Source organism: Rhinatrema bivittatum, chromosome 11 (assembly GCF_901001135.1).
Source record: "Rhinatrema bivittatum chromosome 11, aRhiBiv1.1, whole genome shotgun sequence".
Classification (NCBI taxonomy): domain Eukaryota; kingdom Metazoa; phylum Chordata; class Amphibia; order Gymnophiona; family Rhinatrematidae; genus Rhinatrema; species Rhinatrema bivittatum.
In genome coordinates, this window is record NC_042625.1 from 98781662 (window position 1) to 98796555 (window position 14894).

General features: G+C 47.1%; 1 protein-coding gene across 1 annotated transcript in view; it reads right to left on the reverse strand.

Annotated features, from left to right (window-relative positions):
- Positions 1 to 14894, reverse strand: part of RIMS3 (regulating synaptic membrane exocytosis 3) — a 43631-nt gene that overhangs the window by 8764 nt on the left and 19973 nt on the right. Inside the window, exons 3-4 of the mRNA XM_029571616.1 lie at positions 4084 to 4225; positions 996 to 1108 (exon numbers count right to left, since the gene is read on the reverse strand). Coding sequence (XP_029427476.1) covers positions 996 to 1108; positions 4084 to 4225 — 255 coding nt within the window. The remainder of the gene's footprint in view (positions 1 to 995; positions 1109 to 4083; positions 4226 to 14894) is intronic.

A 14894-nucleotide genomic window follows, 5' to 3' on the forward strand; every position in this document is an offset into this window, starting at 1 on the left:
AGTTTATTCCACTCATTAGGTGCAATAGCAGAGAAAACACGCCCTCGACCCATTTAAACTTCTTGACTGGCGGAACAATTGTAAGCTATTAGATCTCAAAGCATGTGCTGGGATATAAGATCTTACGAGATCCTGTAGTATACAAGGGGAGAGATTATGCATGAGTTTAAATACCCCTCCACTTAATTGGGAGCCAGTCTTCATTTTCAGTGTCAGTATCCAGGCAAAGCACATTAGAAATGAATGGAGGGAAGTAGCAAAGACATAGTCCTTGTCTGCCTATGTTTAGTGTTTAGGGCTTCCTCTTCATCCAGTGCTATTCACCTCTAACTTTCACATCTTACTTTTCAGTCTTTTGGCATTAGCATAAAGACATTTAAAGGTGTGTATTTAATCTGTATGTACAAGTTTCCTAGCAGCCGACAAGGATAATTTGGAATCTTTAAACTCAATTTAAATAACTGAAAGTAAGTATAGCGGTGCTGAATAATACAAGCTGTGAACCAGAGAGAATGCAACCCACTGACTCCCATAAGCGACCTCTACGGCTTTGCAAAGTCATCACTAAGTGATCTTGAAATCTTCCCTGGAAAGTTGCTTCATAATGTTTCACGCCCAGTTTCTGCAGGATGGTGTCGGTAAGTATTGCTTGTCCTCGTGAAAATATCATCATATCATGTGGCCAGCGAGGCGCCGACACCGCAGATCGCTGGCTAATGACATCACGCCGGGTTTTGTTTAAGTGATGACTAGCACTGCATCACAAACACCAAAACAGTCAGCGTCTTCAGGTTTTCTGCTATTGCCTCTGTTTCAAATGAGTTTTGTAAATGAATTGAATAATATTAAAAAAGAGAGAGTTTTATTATCATCAGAGAAGACACAGTAACTTCGCTGTAGGGGAAATTGGAGGCCTCAGCGCTGGGCTTGCTGTGAGATGCAAAGGGCATCCCGGAGGCAGGAGGCAGAAGGGGAGCTGGTACTTGAAGACTCACCCATTGGTGGCGTTGCCAGGGTCTGTCTCCCCACAATCTGTGCTGGCCCAAGACCATCTAAGAAATCACTGAACTGGCTTTCAGCTCCAAACCTGGCTGTGGGGAAAATGAACCTGCAACAGAAAGAGAAAAAGAAAAAAGGATCCTGAGCTTTCCTTCATAGTGCAGACATCTTCTGACACATTGCTGGAAGGTTGGAGTTGGAAAATGTCCTTCATGTCTCAGGCACCTGCTCTTTATTTACCTTTTGTACCTTCATGCGTATCACAACTTAAGGGGCCTGTTACTAGAGGTTTTCTCCCCCCTATCCCTCTTGTATCTTCATGCGTATCACAACGTAAGGGGCCTGTTACTAGAGGTTTTCTCCCCCCTATCCCTTTTGTACCTTCATGCGTATCACAACGTAAGGGGCCCGTTACTAGAGGTTTTCTCCCCCCTATCCCTCTTGTACCTTCATGCGTATCACAACGTAAGGGGCCCTTTACTAGAGGTTTTCTCCCCCTATCCCTCTTGTACCTTCATGTGTATCACAACGTAAGGGGCCTGTTTACTAGAGGTTTTCTCCCCCATATCCCTCTTGTACCTTCATGCGTATCACAACGTAAGGGGCCTGTTACTAGAGGTTTTCTCCCCCCTATCCCTCTTGTATCTTCATGCGTATCACAACGTAAGGGGCCTGTTTGCTAGAGGTTTTCTCCCCCATATCCCTCTTGTACCTTCATGCGTATCACAACTTAAGGGGCCTGTTTACTAGAGGTTTTCTCCCCCCATATCCCTCTTGTACCTTCATGCGTATCACAACTTAAGGGGCCTGTTTACTAGAGGTTTTCTCCCCCCATATCCCTCTTGTACCTTCATGCGTATCACAACTTAAGGGGCCTGTTTACTAGAGGTTTTCTCCCCCCTATCCCTCTTGTATCTTCATGCGTATCACAATGTAAGGGGCCTGTTTACTAGAGGTTTTCTCCCCCATATCCCTATTGTACCTTCATGCGTATCACAACGTAAGGGGCCTGTTTACTAGAGGTTTTCTCCCCCCATATCCCTCTTGTACCTTCATGCGTATCACAACGTAAGGGGCCTGTTTACTAGATGTTTTCCCTCCCATATCCCTCTTGTACCTTCATGTGTATCACAACGTAAGGGGCCTGTTTACTAGAGGTTTTCTCCCCCCCATCCCTCTTGTATCTTCATGCGTATCACAATGTAAGGGGCCTGTTTACTAGAGGTTTTCTCCCCCATATCCCTATTGTACCTTCATGCGTATCACAACGTAAGGGGCCTGTTTACTGGAGGTTTTCTCCCCCCATATCTCTCTTGTACCTTCATGCGTATCACAACGTAAGGGGCCTGTTTACTAGAGGTTTTCTCCCCCCTATCCCTCTTGTATCTTCATGCGTATCACAATGTAAGGGGCCTGTTTACTAGAGGTTTTCTCCCCCATATCCCTATTGTACCTTCATGCGTATCACAATGTAAGGGGCCTGTTTACTAGAGGTTTTCTCCCCCCTATCCCTATTGTACCTTCATGCGTATCACAATGTAAGGGGCCTGTTTACTAGAGGTTTTCTCCCCCATATCCCTATTGTACCTTCATGCGTATCACAACGTAAGGGGCCTGTTTACTGGAGGTTTTCTCCCCCCATATCTCTCTTGTACCTTCAGGCGTATCACAACGTAAGGGGCCTATTACTAGAGGTTTTCTCCCCCCATATCTCAGGCCTTCCTTCCTGGCAGTGCTGTGCATGATTCACATGGTAATGGAGTACTTTACGCAGAGACCTGTTACAGTCAGACTTGCCTCGCTGCTGTTATAAGTTGTGCCCTGTGACCTTGTACATTCATTTAATGAGGCAATTAAGGCAACAGAGAGAAAGATTCCTTAATTAGTGCTCAGCCACAGAAGCTGTGCCCTTACTGCAGGGATAGATTCTCTTGATGTGGAGCAGAGACGGACGAGGTCTCTGCAGTCCACCCCCCCCCCCCCCCCCCTTCAGATTGCCCTTCTCTGTCACCTGCCTTTGCGGGTCTTTTCGCCCTCAGTTTTTGCTGGAGAAAGGAGCATGATTCGGGGCACTAAATTCATCACAAGTGGCCCCTCCCTGGTCACAGTGAAAGAGGTTTCTCAGTATTGGGGATGCCCAAGCATTCATAGGACCAAGACCAGGCCTGAGCTTCCAGAAATGGTGAACTTTGAGATGTTAATTTAAGGGGCCTAGCGAGAATGAGGGACATTTATTTCTGTAAAAAGATTTATCTGCCACCTCCCTGCTCCTCATTAGATTACCCAAAGTGGTGGTTACAACACCGAAAGCAACAAAAGCAAACAATTACATACACAATTCCGTCAAAGAACAGTAAAAACGAATCTAAGATTATTACTGACATTAAAATGCAGCAAACAATTTTCCCTCAAGCATGGGGCAAAGAAACAGGTTACTGCAGAGTCACTGATCCTGGGCCGGAAATAAGAAAACCTTGTGACATCTGACTGGGTTCCTTCTTTCTGCAACAAATGCCCCTTTTGTAACTTGCACAAGGAACTTGCCCTCGTGATGCAGGGCAAGTGGGCACCTTTCAGTTGAGGAAACTTCAGAAGAAAGCAATCTCCAAAGCTGTCGGCCGTGGACTGTGTGCCAGGGCTCCTCCCAGTGAGAGTCGCAGCTCCCGTGTGCCTCGGCCTTTGGCTAGCTCTCTGCATGTCACTGCTGCTGCTCTTTCCCCTCCTTGGCTTTTCATTCTGCTCCTGCATCTCCATTCGCCCTTACTCAGAGGAGACTGGCAGTAGTGCTCGAGGTGCAGTCAGCATCATTAGAGGCCTGGCTCTGATAAATGGTTCTGCTATCCATTCCTGTCTGTCTGGCATGCCAGGCTTCCTGGATTCCACAGCAGAGGTTGGCACTGTATTCACGATCCCTGCCTGACCTCAGTCCAGCCCTGGCTAGATACAGGACCACAGAAATGCAACAGCAGGATCAGGATTCTTGGGTGTCCTAGAAAGCAGGAAAAAGCAAACACATGCACAGCTACACCTCACAGAGGGGTGCACAGAAACCGTGCAGACATGGGTCCTGGAGGGGTTGCTTACGTGCCATCGGAGCTGTTACTGTTGGTGCTTCCATCTGTAGACTCTCGGCTCCCTTGCCGGGTGACTCTGTTCCTCATCTCCACTGCAATGCCTGTTTCTGTGCTCCTCCGGATATTACTGCGCAGTTTCTTTGTGCTACCGTCTGGGAACAGAAAAAAGAGGAAAATTAGAAGCTTACGTTTTATGAAATCACGAGAGAGAAACAGGCCTGGAATATGGAAGGTATTCACCAATTGAAGTTTGCTGTCACTCCAAGAGTTTGCTTCGGGAAAGCTTGCACTGCTGCTGCCTGTGCTGTATCTATCCCCATAGTGGGGTCAATTTGTGTTGTTCTGAGGTCCCTCAGAACAAGTACAGCACAGGCAGCATAGTGCATGCTTCACACACACACACACACACACACACACACACACTGGGGGAGCAGAGCCTGGTAGTGCAAGCTTCACACATACAGATACACATAATTGTGTGTGTGTGTGTGTGTGAAGCATGAACTATACTGCCTGTGCTGTACCTGTTCTGAGGTGAGGCAGTGTGTGTATGTGTGTGTGTGTCTGTGTGTGAAGCATGCACTATGCTGCCTGTGCTGTACCAGTTCTGAGGTGGGGCAGTGTGTATTATAAGCTTGCACTATGCTGCCTGTGCTGTACCAGTTCTGAGGTGAGGCAGTGTGTGTATGTGTGTGTGTGTCTGTGTGTGAAGCATGCACTATGCTGCCTGTGCTGTACCAGTTCTGAGGTGGGGCAGTGTGTATTATAAGCTTGCACTATGCTGCCTGTGCTGTACCTGTTCTGAGGTGGGGCAGTGTGTATTATAAGCTTGCACTATGCTGCCTGTGCTGTACCTGTTCTGAGGTGGGGCAGTGTGTATTACAAGCTTGCACTATGCTGCCTGTGCTATACCTGTTCTGAGGTGGGGCAGTGTGTATGAGAAGCTTGCACTATGCTGCCTGTGCTGTACCTGTTCTGAGATGAGGCAGTGTGTGTGTGTGTGTGTGTGTGTGTGTGTCTGTGTGTGAAGCATGCACTATGCTGCCTGTGCTGTACCTGTTCTGAGGTGGGGCAGTGTGTATGAGAAGCTTGCACTATGCTGCCTGTGCTGTACCTGTTCAGAGGTGGGGCAGTGTATATGAGAAGCTTGCACTATGCTGCCTGTGCTGTACCTGTTCTGAGATGAGGCAGTGTGTGTGTGTATGTGTGAAGCATGCACTATGCTGTCTGTACTGTACCTGTTCTGAGATGAGGCAGTGTGTGTGTGTGTGTGTGTGTGAAGCATGCACTATGCTGCCTGTGCTGTACCTGTTCTGAGGTGGGGCAGTGTGTATGAGAAGCGTGCACTATGCTGCCTGTGCTGTACCTGTTCTGAGGTGGGGCAGTGTGTGTGTGTCTATGAAGCTTGCACTATGCTGCCTGTGCTGTACCTGTTCTGAGGTGGGGCAGTGTGTATGAGAAGTGTGCACTATGCTGCCTGTGCTGTACCTGTTCTGAGGTGGAGCAGTGTGTATGAGAAGCATGCACTATGCTGCCTGTGCTGTACCTGTTCTGAGGTGGGGCAGTGTGTGTGTGTCTATGAAGCTTGCACTATGCTGCCTGTGCTGTACCTGTTCTGAGGTGGGGCAGTGTGTATGAGAAGTGTGCACTATGCTGCCTGTGCTGTACCTGTTCTGAGGTGGAGCAGTGTGTATGAGAAGCGTGCACTATGCTGCCTGTGCTGTACCTGTTCTGAGGTGGAGCAGTGTGTGTGTGTCAATGAAGCTTGCACTATGCTACCTGTGCTGTACCTGTTCTGAGGTGGGGCAGTGTGTATGAGAAGTGTGCACTATGCTGCCTGTGCTGTACCTGTTCTGAGGTGGAGCAGTGTGTATGAGAAGCATTCACTATGCTGCCTGTGCTGTACCTGTTCTGAGGTGAGTCAGTGTGTGTGTGTATGAGAAGCGTGCACTATGCTGCCTGTGCTGTACCTGTTCTGAGGTGGGGCAGTGTGTGTATGTCTGAGAAGCGTGCACTATGCTGCCTGTGCTGTACCTGTTGTGTGAATAAATAGAGGGCTTGATTTTCAGCGTGGGACGTGGGCTCTGGGGAGGTGTCACATAGAGAAACCCTTTGGGTCTCTTGTTTTCCTGCTCTTCATGGCTCTGACTCAGCTCTGTCTAACCTTCAGGTCCCTGTCAGGTGGGACCTTGCAGATCAGGCAGGCTGCTGCAATCAGCCTCCCAGGCTTTCATCCCCCAAGCTAACTCCCTGCTGGGCATGAAAGCTTTGCTAAATGATTCCCCTTTCATATGTTTCGGTGCTTGGCTTTGTGAAGCCTTTCACCTGGTGAGAGAGACTCTGGGTGGGAGAATATCAAAGCCACGTGCATGGGCCAGTGCCAGGGAGACAGCAGGCATCCAAGTCAGCGTGTAGGGTGATGGGGATGGCTGCAAAGGGTGACAGTGAGTTTTGTGTTGGAGAGATCCAACAGTCTCAGTGAAAGCAGCTGCACTTAAATCGAGCCAGTGCTCTACTGGTAAGGGGAAGCTTTTCTCAGAGAGTCCTGGGCGTGCAGCAGTACAAAGAGAATTCAGGTAGCAGAAGCCTTGGTTAGATCAGATACCTGGGGGAGCAGATACCTGCAGGCTGGCGGTGGAGGGAGCTGCAGCCCTGCAGTGTGCTGGGATGGAATGGGCAGCAGCCTGCCCACCCGCCTCTGCTGTTGAGACTTAGCAAGCTCACTTCACCTGTGAGCAGTTAGAAGTTTTACAGCAGCTTCTGCTTGTCTGAAAATAAACGTGTTCCTAAGATTTCCCAAGAATAGCTTTCGGATGAGCTCACTGTCCCTCCCCCCTACAAATAAAGAAAGAAAGAAGATTTTTAAATAAATGGTCTGCACTCGGGGAGCTTCTGCTAGCATCTTCACTCTGCCCTGCAACCAACAGCCAATGGAGCGCCGTATCCCGTCTCCATGGAGACGCAGCCTCTGCCGGTCCTCTGCTGGGTCCTCTCCAGCTCGGGTAATTATTTCTCCCAGGCGCTCACTGCTGGATAAAGTAATAAACGTGTGTGATGCCGAAAGCCCAGCCCCCTGCATCATGCAGAGAGCTGCAGGGACTGGGGAAAGAAGGAGCCTCCACTCAATCCAATGCTGCTGGGGCAAAAACAGCGCCCCTCCCTCCTTCACACAGTCATGTAGCAGCCCCCCCACCCCCCCTCAACACACACACACACACACAAAATTATACCCACACGGTCATGCAGCAGCTTCTCTCCACACACACACACACACAAAATTATACCACACGGTCATGCAGCAGCTTCTCTCCACACACACACACACACACACACAAAATTATACCACACGGTCATGCAGCAGCTTCTCTCCACACACACACGCACACACACACACACACACAATTATCCCACACGGTCATACAGCAGCTTCTCTCCACACACACACACGCATACACACACACACACAATTATCCCACACGGTCATACAGCAGCTTCTCTCCACACACACACACGCACACACACACACACACACAATTATCCCACACAGTCATGCAGCAGCTTCTCTCCACACACACACACACACAATTATCCCACACAGTCGTACAGCAGCTTCTCTCCACACACACACACACACACACAATTATCCCACACAGTCGTACAGCAGCTTCTCTCCACATACACACACACAATTATCCCACACAGTCATGCACCAGTTTCTCTCCACACACACACACAATTATCCCACACAGTCATGCAGCAGCTTCTCTCCACACACACACACACACACAATTATCCCACACAGTCATGCAGCAGCTTCTCTACACACACACACACACACACACACACAATTATCCCACACAGTCATGCACCAGTTTCTCTCCACACACACACAATTATCCCACACAGTCATGCAGCAGCTTCTCTCCACACACACACACACAATTATCCCAAACAGTCGTACAGCAGCTTCTCTCCACACACACACAATTATCCCACACAGTCATGCAGCAGCTTCTCTCCACACACACACACACACACACACACACACACACACACACACAATTATCCCACACAGTCATGCAGCAGCTTCTCTCCACACACCCACACACACACACACACACAATTATCCCACACAGTCGTACAGCAGCTTCTCTCCACACACACACAATTATCCCACACAGTCATGCAGCAGCTTCTCTCCACAAACACACACAATTATCCCACACAGTCATGCACCAGTTTCTCTCCACACACACACACACACACAATTATCCCACACAGTCATGCACCAGTTTCTCTCCACACACACACAATTATCCCACACAGTCATGCAGCAGCTTCTCTCCACACACACACACACAATTATCCCAAACAGTCGTACAGCAGCTTCTCTCCACACACACACAATTATCCCACACAGTCATGCAGCAGCTTCTCTCCACACACACACACACACACACACACACACACACACACACACACAATTATCCCACACAGTCATGCAGCAGCTTCTCTCCACACACCCACACACACACACACACACACAATTATCCCACACAGTCGTACAGCAGCTTCTCTCCACACACACACAATTATCCCACACAGTCATGCAGCAGCTTCTCTCCACACACACACACACACAATTATCCCACACAGTCATGCAGCAGCTTCTCTCCACACACCCACACACACACACACACACACACAATTATCCCACACAGTCGTACAGCAGCTTCTCTCCACACACACACAATTATCCCAGACAGTCATGCACCAGTTTCTCTCCACACACACACAATTATCCCACACAGTCATGCAGCAGCTTCTCTCCACAAACACACACAATTATCCCACACAGTCATGCACCAGTTTCTCTCCACACACACACACACACACACACACACACAATTATCCCACACAGTCATGCAGCAGCTTCTCTCCACACACACACACAATTATCCCACACAGTCATGCACCTGTTTCTCTCCACACACACACACACACACACACACACACACACACACACACAATTATCCCACACAGTCATGCAGCAGCTTCTCTCCACACACACACAATTATCCCACACAATCATGCAGCAGCTTCTCTCCACACACACACACACACACACACAATTATCCCACACAGTCATGCAGCAGCTTCTCTCCACACACACACACACACACAAACACAAACACTATTACCCCACACAGTCATGCAGCAGCTTCTCTCCACACACACACACACACACAATTATCCCACATAGTCATGCAGCAGGCCCCCCCCCAACACAAACACAATTATCCCACACAGTCATGCAGCAGCCTCTCTACACACACACACACACACACACACACAATTATCCCACACAGTCATGCAGCAGCCTCTCTCTTTACACACACACACACACACACACAATTATCCCACATAGTCATACAGCAGATTATCTACACACACACACAGACACACACACACAGACACACACACACACAATTATCGCACACAGTCATGCAGCAGTTTCTCTACACACACACACACACATACAATTATCCCACATAGTCATACAGCAGATTATCTACACACACACACACACACACACACACTATTACCCCACACAGTCATGCAGCAGATTCTGTACATACACACACACACAATTATCCCACACAGTCATGCAGCAGCCTCTCTCTACACACACACACACAGAGACACACACACATACACACACACACACACACACACACTATTACCCCACACAGTCATGCAGCAGATTCTCTACACACACACACATATACACATACACATACACACAATTATCCCACACAGTCATACAGCAGATTCTGTACATACACACACACACTATTACCCCACACAGTCTACACACACACACACACATATACACATACACACACACACAATTATCCCACATAGTCATGCAGCAGGCCCCCCCCAACACACACAATTATCCCACACAGTCATGCAGCAACCTCTCTCCACACACACACACACACACAATTATCCAGGAAGAAAAACATGTCTGCTCATTAACAGTCCAGTGCAAGGGAACAATATTTTTCTCCAAGTGACCTTTATGTGGCAACATTTTAAGGAAAGATTTAAAAAAAATATTTTCCCTAGCCTCTTTTAAGCATTATTACAGAAGGAAAGAGAGAGGAAAGATAGAAAGACATACGACATGTTCAAGAGAGAGCCTGAAAGTGGGAGTGAAAGAAGCAGATGTGGGAGGATTGGGCCTGGGACGAGAAATGATCTCTTGTAAAGTGCTGTTAGTAAGAATTCTCCCTGAATCCAGCCACAGAATCTGTCCCAGGGGAGGATCCAGCCACTAAAACTGCTGCATCAGGACTTTTCAACCCACTGTACTGGCAGCTCAGCTAATGCACGGCCTACCTGGGAAACCAGTAACTCAGCTAATGCATGGCCTAACTGGGAAACCAGTAACTCATCTAATGAATGGCCTACCTGGGAAACCAGTAACTCAGCTAATGCACGGCCTATCTGGGAAACCAGTAACTCATCTAATGCACGGCCTAACTGGGAAACCAGATATTCATCTAATGCATGGCCTACCTGGGAAACCAGTAACTCAGCTAATGCATGGCCTAACTGGGAAACCAGTAACTCATCTAATGCATGGCCTAACTGGGAAACCAGTAACTCATCTAATGCATGGCCTAACTGGGAAACCAGTTACTCATCTAATGGATGGCCTAACTGGGAAACCAGTAACTCATCTAATGCATGGCCTAACTGGGAAACCAGATACTCATCTAATGCATGGCCTACCTGGGAAACCAGTAACTCAGCTAATGCATGGCCTAACTGGGAAACCAGTTACTCATCTAATGCATGGCCTAACTGGGAAACCAGTAACTCATCTAATGCATGGCCTAACTGGGAAACCAGTTACTCATCTAATGGATGGCCTAACTGGGAAACCAGATACTCATCTAATGCATGGCCTAACTGGGAAACCAGTAACTCATCTAATGGATGACCTAACTGGGAAACCAGTTACTCAGCTAATGAATGGCCTAACTGGGAAACCAGTTACTCAGCTAATGCACGGCCTAACTGGGAAACCAGTTACTCATCTAATGCATGGCCTAACTGGGAAACCAGTTACTCATCTAATGCATGGCCTAACTGGGAAACCAGTTACTCAGCTAATGCATGGCCTAACTGGGAAACCAGTTACTCAGCTAATGCACGGCCTAACTGGGAAACCAGATACTCATCTAATGCATGGCCTAACTGGGAAACCAGATACTCATCTAATGGATGGCCTAACTTGGAAACCAGTAACTCATCTAATGCATGGCCTAACTGGGAAACCAGATACTCATCTAATGCATGGCCTAACTGGAAAACCAGTAACTCATCTAATGCATGGCCTAACTGGGAAACCAGTTACTCATCTAATGCATGGCCTAACTGGGAAACCAGTTACTCAGGTAATGCATGGCCTAACTGGGAAACCAGTTACTCATCTAATGGATGGCCTAACTGGGAAACCAGTAACTCATCTAATGCATGGCCTAACTGGGAAACCAGTTACTCAGGTAATGCATGGCCTAACTGGGAAACCAGTTACTCATCTAATGCATGGCCTAACTGGGAAACCAGATACTCATCTAATGGATGGCCTAACTGGGAAATCAGTTACTCATCTAATGAATGGATGGCCTAACTGGGAAACCAGTACCTCATCTAATGGATGGCCTAACTGGGAAACCAGTTACTCAATGGATGGCCTAACTGGGAAACCAGTTACTCAGCTAATGGATGGCCTAACTGGGAAACCAGTAACTCATCTAATGCATGGCCTAACTGGGAAACCAGTTACTCATCTAATGGATGGACTAACTGGAAACCAGTACCTCATCTAATGCATGGCCTAACTGGGAAACCAGATACTCATCTAATGCATGGCCTAACTGGGAAACCAGTAAGTCATCTAATGCATGGCCTAACTGGGAAACCAGTTACTCAGGAAATGCATGGCCTAACTGGGAAACCAGATACTCATCTAATGCATGGCCTAACTGGGAAACCAGTAACTCATCTAATGGATGACCTAACTGGGAAACCAGTTACTCATCTAATGCATGGCCTAACTGGGAAACCAGTAACTCATCTAATGCATGGCCTAACTGGGAAACCAGTTACTCATCTAATGAATGGCCTAACTGGGAAACCAGTTACTCATCTAATGGATGGCCTAACTGGGAAATCAGTAACTCAACTAATGCATGGCCTAATTAGCAAATTGGTTACTGCTATTACTTGTGGGAGAAGTTCCTGGAGGATTTGCTCTTCCAATCCAGAATCCATTATTACATTTTCAAGATCCTCACGTATTATTTGTAACTCCCCTGCCTGTTTCTCCCCCCTCTACGTTTGTCCCCATTCCTTATCCAGATATTTGTGATCACCTGCTACATTGCTTCCTAGCCTTGTCTGTTTCAGTCAAACTTTACCATGACAACTGCCTTTTTCACAAGCACAACCAGCTCTCTTTTCCCCTTTGCTTGCTTTGATGCGAATCCGATGTGGCTTCTTGAGGAAGGCTTGGCCAAGGGCCCCATCTGCATATAATCTGCATTCTGGAAAGGATTGTACAAAACATTGCCCACTAAAAGGGAGAAATGAACAAGTGAACTCAAGAATAGGGTTGACCATGTAGCTTGGAGGAGTATTGACTGTAATAGAGCAAGGGGCAGGGGAAAGCATAGCTTACATGCTTCCCCCTGCTGGGTTAGAGCAGCAGCCAGGGATTCAGTCATGGGAGAAAACTCCCTTCCTGCATGCATTGTTTCCTCAATGTTAGGCTAGCTTTAGAAGGACAAATCATCTGAAACCATTCCTGTTCTCGGTACACAAGCTTTTCTCTCTCCTTCCATCTCTTCACAGGCTCCCTGATGCCACTAATGCCTGTTCTAGAAATTAGATACACTGAATATTACACCAGCCATCAAAGGCTAGTGGATGCCTTTATTCCAGGAATCAGGTAGAAATATATTTTCTCCCTGTTAAATCTATCTTAGAATAATAATCATCATTTGCCTTTCATCCAAGCAGGACCATGAAATTATTTGTAAACACAGTTTACGAGTCTGCAGCCACTACTCAGCTGGGATAAAGTAGACATTACTTGCAGCTGTCAAAATGTATAAGCAACTAAATTTGAGAATCTGTCAGATACATAGAAACATAGAAACATAGAAATGACAGCAGAAGAAGACCAACCGGTCCATCCAATCTGCCCAGCAAGCCTTACACTTATTTTTCTCATACTTAACTGTTTCTCTTGGCTCTTAGTAACCTTATGTTCTAATTCCCTTTCACCCCCACTATTAATGTAGAGAGCAGTGATGGAGCTGCTTCCACGTGAAATATTAAGTTTGATTAGTTGGGTAAGCGGCAGCATAGCTCTCTGCCATGAAGCAGAGGGCAATGCTGGAAATGTGTGAAGTATCAGTTTTTCTTTTCCCCTGTCCTTGAAGCAGGGAGTCATGCCGGACATGCACCGAAAGTGAAGCATGCCTTGAAAGTCACATTAACTATCATCAAATATTGAAAAGCCTAATAATTGGTAATACCTATAGCCCATGAACCCATCCCTGTTTTTTTCTTTTTTTTAATTGGGAGATGGATGCCCTTCATCCTTCTACTCTGTGAAGGTGGACACCTACCACTGGCCACTGGCATCCCGCTCCGTGAATGCCTCTGTGGCTACTGCCGCTCCGTGCAGTGTTTTACTACCTGCTCTTTATATGCGTCCTCTAGAACTGATGGATCCCATCCCTGTTTTTTTTTTCTTATTTATTTAATTGGGAGATGACAGCCCTCCATCCTTCCGCTCCGTGAAGGTGGACACCTACCACTGGCCACTGGCATCCCGCTCCGTGAATGTCTCTGTGGCTGAGGAAAGATAGTTTAAAAGATATCTGATAACTACGAGACTTATGATACTGTGCATGACTTATCAGTGAAGGAATCTCATTGCTTGCTTGCATAATGCAACCATCTCTCATCATCCATAAGGTTCAGAATGGCTGCTGATCTCCCTTCTTACTGGTTTGTTGGTGTTTGTAATCATCTGGTAAAACAATCAGCATGTGGCAGGATGATCACCTGCTTAATCCTTCAGAATCCTTTAGAATCCTTTAGAAAAAAGGATTCGCACTCACAAAGCGGGGAGTAGCTGGCTTGTTACGGCGGTTACTACCCCAAACCAAATAAGCCTGATACTTCACTTTCAATGCATATACAGCATAGTTCTCTGATTCAACGGCAGGGGAGAAGAAAAACTGATACTTCACGCATATCCAGCATAGCTCTCTGCTTCAACGGCAGGGGAGAAGAAAAACTGATACTACACGCATATCCAGCATAGCTCCCTGCTTCAACGGCAGGGGAGAAGAAAAACAACCAATAAGGGCTGAATAACACAGTCTGGGTAAAACAAATAAACATGGGTGTAGCTTGCTTATTGCGGCGGTTACTACCCCTACTACCCCTAACTAATCAAGCTTGATATTTCACTTGGTTGCAGCTCCATCACTGCTCTCTACATTAATGGTGGGGGTGGAAGAGAAATAGAACCAAAGAGCTAAGAGAAACAGATAAGTATGAGAAAAAAATGTGAAGCTTGCTGGGCAGACTGGATGGGCCGTTTGGTCTTCTTCTGCCGTCATTTCTATGTTTCTATGTTTCTATAATCAGTACTCACGTCTGCATTTTGTTCCTCCAGGAAATCATATCCTACTAGTGACATAGTGCATTCATTCTTGCTTCCTATCC